We start from the raw sequence: 5,000 nt of genomic DNA, 5'->3' as shown, positions 1-5,000 counted from the left end.
AAAAACTTACACGCAGGGAAAAAAAAAAAAAATGGGTGGCGCAAAAGTGTAGCGACGCGCTCTCTCCCTGGGGAGAGTAGCCGGAATTTCACATGGAGAAATCTGTTGTGATAAAAAGAAATACAAATACAAATACATCATATTCTTTGTCTCTCTCTCTCTCTATTACACTGAATAGTATTCAGTACTCTCTTTTATGTAATATTTTTTCTTTTTTTTTTTCAAATTTTCATGTGTGTGTGTGTGTGTGTGTGTGTGTGTGTGTGTGTGTAAATACCGAGAGACAGAGCCAGACAGACAAAGATTTCTAGAGAGGGTGTGACAGGATAGAGACAGACATCTAGGCAAACAGACAGACAATGACAATGACAATGACACATGTTTTATTGAGAGCAGAATGGATACACCTGGAAGCTTCTTTACACCATGCCCTCACACACGCTTATACATACATACGCACATAATACTAAATAAAATAAGACAGATAGACAGATAGGTAGATAGACAGACTTACAGACAGACAGACAGACCAAGACAGTGTACGGCCAAAAGGGGAGAGAGATAATGTTACTGACCCAAAGCACAGTCCGTCTGTCCAGCGTCCTTCTTCCTGTAGTAGATTAGAAAGCGGCGAGGACGTCCGTAAAAGAAGGGGACATCGCAGCGGACCGACCACGTCACCTTGACCCTCGCTTCGCTCCCTCTCTCCCCCTCCTCCTCCTCCACCTTAAACTCAGAGACTGACACTGCACCCGGCCAAGTCACACACACACACACACAGATATATATATATATATATATATGTGTGTGTGTGTGTGTGTGTGTGTACATAAATTATCTGCATATTGCGTGTGCGCGGGTAACGCACGCACACACACCTAGTTATGAACACAACGAGGCACACACGCATGTACACTCCCCACCCCAAAGCCCCCCCCCCCCCACCCCCCCCATATATATATATATATATATATATATATATATATATATATACATAAACATATACATAAATTCTCTGTATATTGCGTGTGCGCGGCCACGCACGCACGCACACACACACACACACACACACACACACACGAACCTTGCCCCGTCGGACTGAAGGTACAGGTACTCCAGGTGATCCCGTGACTGAGGTTCGCTCTCACGAGGGCCACCCCCCACTGCCACCCCCCACCACTGCCTCCGTCCTCATCGTCGTCATCGCCAATATCCTCCCAGAAAGAACTGTTCCCGTCAGCTGGGAGGCGTCTCCAATTCATGTCGCTCTGGGGGTAAAAAGAAAGAAAGAGAGACAGAGAGAGAGAGAATGAGAGACAGACAGACAGACAGACGGACAGACAGACGGACAGAGGAAGAAAGACACACACACACACACACACACACACACACACACACACACACACGCAAACACACACACATACAGAGAGAGGGAGAGAGAGAAATGGAAATGGCTTACTCATGTAAAGGTCATTGCCCCCAAATGAAGGGGGTGTGTGTGCGTGTGCGTGTGCGTGTGTGTGTGTGTGTGTGTGTGTGTGTGACAAAATAGACATATGCAAATACAAATCTTGATAATGTCAATTCCTATGTAGAAAAAAGACTCTTTTTTTTACCATGAAAACATTGTATGAGAGAGAGAGAGAGAGAGAGAGAGAGAGAGAGAGAGAGAGAGAGAGAGAGAGAACTTCAGACTTCCAAAATGGTTAACTGAACTTCGGCCATCAACGCACCAGAACACATTTAGATGGACAATTCTGCTAGCCAAAAATGTGAGACATATGGATTTGAGAATTCTCTCAATAATATGTCTTAGCTTCTTTTTCTTTAAGATACCAAGAGACAGACAGACAGACAGAGAGACGTTCAGAGAGGCAGACTGACAGACGGACATTGAGAAAGGGAGAGAGAGAGAGGAAGAGATCACACACACACACACACACACACACACACACACACACACACACACACACACACAAAAGGAAATTTTCACAGGTTTCAGACTCTCTGCATCCATTAATACACCTCCTTGATTAGAGGTCCTGTGTGCAGCGGCACGCATTTTGCGCACGTGAAAACGAGCCCACGGCGAAAAATAATTTATGAATTTGTCCCAACGCAGTAACGCCTACCTCCTTGAGAATATGAATTTTGAAACTGAAACAGACACCGTTCTTTATTATCTTGTATGTGTGTCTCTCTCTCTCTCAACGCTCAGCTCACAGATTGAACAAACACCGTTCTTTATTATCATGTATGTGTCTCTCTCTCTCAACGCTCAGCTCACACATTGAACAAACACCGTTCTTTATTATCATGTATGTGTCTCTCTCTCTCAACGCTCAGCTCACAGATTGAACAAACACCGTTCTTTATTATCATGTATGTGTCTCTCTCTCTCAACGCTCAGCTCATACATTGAACAAACACCGTTCTTTATCATCTTGTATGTGTCTCTCTCTCTCTCTCAACGCTCAGCTCACAGATTGACATAAACTTAACGATTGGGCCAACAGCAAGGTGAGAGCTGTATGCTCAATGATTTCTCCATTACCATTTGGAAGTCATTTCCGGCTGTCTTTTTTGTGAAGGATTATGATGACTCTCAGACTAGGTGGCAAGACTGCAAGGGGCAGGCGCGGGGAGGGAGGGAGGGGGTCGGGGGGGGGGGGGGTGTTGGGGGGGGGGAGGCTTGATGGCTTTTGGGAACCATCCCAAACGTCAACTGTCCTAAAAAAAAAAATCCACTTGGCCGAGAGAGTGGGGGATGAAAACTGGGCCGGTTCAGTTCAGTTCGGTTACTCAAGGAGGCGGAGGCGTCACTTGCGTTCGGACAAATCCATATACGCTACACCACATCTGCTAACCAGATGTCTGACCCATGCAGCAGCGTAACCCGAACGCGCTTAAGTCAGGCCTTGAGGAAAATAAAAGCTCTCATACAAAATGAATGTGTTTTAGGAACGAGACACAAAGATACATGAGTGTCATCTTCGACTCCGAACGAAGGACAAGACATTCTCCACTAGAATCAAAATTCTAGCCCAGAAATAAAAAATGTATTTCAAAAAGTTGGGACAGTAGTTGCCTCCCCTCTGCTGTTCTGATGATGGTCATAGTCGGACACGACTAATTGGTTAGCTGGCTGGCTGACTGGCTGGCTGACTGGCTGGCCCGTTAAATGACTGACTGGCTAGATGACTGACTGACTGACTGACTGGTTGACTGGCTGGCTGACTGGCTGGATGGCTGAATGACTGGCTGGCTGGCTGGCTGGCTGGCTGGCTGGCTGACTGACTAGATGACTGACTGACTGGCTGACTGACTGGGTCGTTGACTGACTGACTAGCTGACTGGTTGGCTGACTGACTGACTGGCTCGTTGACTGATTGACTGACTGGCTGACCAACCAACCGACCGACTGGCTGACTGACTGACTGGCTCGTTGACTGGCTGACTGACTGGCTGGCTGACTTGCTGACTGACTGGTTGATTGATTGACTGACTGGCTGATTGACTGACTGGTTGATTGATTGACTGGCTGACTGACTGGTTGATTGATTGACTGACTGGCTGATTGATTGACTGACTCGTTGACTGACTGACTGAGTGGCTGACTGACTGACTGACCGACCATACATGTGTCTCACCAGGCAGCGCACTGTATCGGGCTGCCCCGTGGTCACGCCCCGGCACCAGAAGCCGATGAGGTCATCGGAGACCCGGCTAGACCCTGGGGTCCAGCTGACCACGTAACGGCGCTCGCCCTGTCGTTCCGCCCACACCTGCCCGGGGCCACTCCTCATGGGGTCTGCACAACAGGTGGGCGGGTTTTAATAACATAATAATATGTAAATATATGCAATAGTTTTGGTGGGTTTTTTTTTTTATGTCTTATGCTATTGATTAATTCCTTTTTTTTTTCTTTTTATTAACACTTTCACCGCCAAGTTCGCATTTATGCACAGGCGTGATAGAGGACCCATGTCACTGAAAGGTGACCATTCATTGGTCTGTTATCCATGAACCTACTGCTCTTAATGCTCGGCGGTGGTAGGATAGGCCATATTTTCTATACATCGCAGGGGGGCGTGGGGGGAATCCCCAGCTGTTCTTCGCCACTGTCTTTTCTGTGTTTCAACCACAAGGGAATTTTGTACTCTAAATCGACTGGCGGTGAAAGGGTTAAGTCGTGTTCATGTTTTTGTGTTGAGTAGAATTGTCTACGTTTGTTCTGCCGCGTGCACCTGATGTGATTTCTCTTAATGAGATAAAGAAAGTAGCTCTTATCTTAATAATACTCATCATTATTATTATTATACTGCATTTGTGTAGGGGCCATTTCTTTCATCCACATTCTGGGCTGAAAAAGAACAATTAATTTTGCTAACTATGATTTTTTTTTTTTTTTTTTTTTTTAGATTCATGACTGGAGAAAAATAATGTTGACATGTGTGTCAGCACTGGTGTGGTGGACGGGACAAACTTGGTCAAGAAAGAGAGAGAGAGAGAGAGGCACAGAGAGAGAGAGAGAGTGGCACAGTGAGAAGGGGGGGGGGATAGTGGGGAGAGACAGACATATATACAGAGCAGAAGGGAGATAGAAAGAGAGAAAGAGGGGGGTAAATGGAGAGAGAGGCAGAGAGGGGGAGGAGAGAGACAGACAGAGAGAGAGGGAGGGGGAAGAGGGAGAGAGAAAGAGATAGGGAGAGAGGGGAAGAGGGAGAAAGACAGACAGAGAGACAGATGGGAAGAGGGAGAAAGACAAAGACAGAGAGTGGGGAAGAGGGAGAAAGACAGAGAGAGACAGATGGGAACAGGGAGAAAGACAGACAGAGACAGAGAGTGGGGAACAGGGAGAAAGACAGACAGAGAGACAGATGGGAACAGGGAGAAAGACAGACAGAGACAGAGAGTGGGGAACAGGGAGAAAGACAGACAGAGACAGATGGGAACAGGGAGAAAGACAGACAGAGACAGATGGGAACAGGGAGAAAGAC

General features: G+C 46.7%; 1 protein-coding gene across 2 annotated transcripts in view; it reads right to left on the bottom strand.

Moving 5' to 3' along the window:
* LOC143280129 (uncharacterized) overlaps positions 1-5,000 on the bottom strand; it is a 49,251-nt gene that overhangs the window by 8,061 nt on the left and 36,190 nt on the right. For both annotated transcript variants that reach the window (XM_076584687.1, XM_076584689.1), the window contains exons 12-14: positions 3,651-3,811; positions 1,085-1,268; positions 576-746 (exon numbers count right to left, since the gene is read on the bottom strand). In XM_076584687.1, the coding sequence (XP_076440802.1) occupies positions 576-746; positions 1,085-1,268; positions 3,651-3,811 (516 nt within the window). The remainder of the gene's footprint in view (positions 1-575; positions 747-1,084; positions 1,269-3,650; positions 3,812-5,000) is intronic.

Source organism: Babylonia areolata, chromosome 3, assembly GCF_041734735.1.
Source record: "Babylonia areolata isolate BAREFJ2019XMU chromosome 3, ASM4173473v1, whole genome shotgun sequence".
In the NCBI taxonomy this organism is placed as follows: Eukaryota; Metazoa; Mollusca; class Gastropoda; order Neogastropoda; family Buccinidae; genus Babylonia; species Babylonia areolata.
The sequence above is the reverse complement of the archived record's forward strand: the minus strand, read 5'-3'. Positions and strand labels throughout refer to the sequence as shown.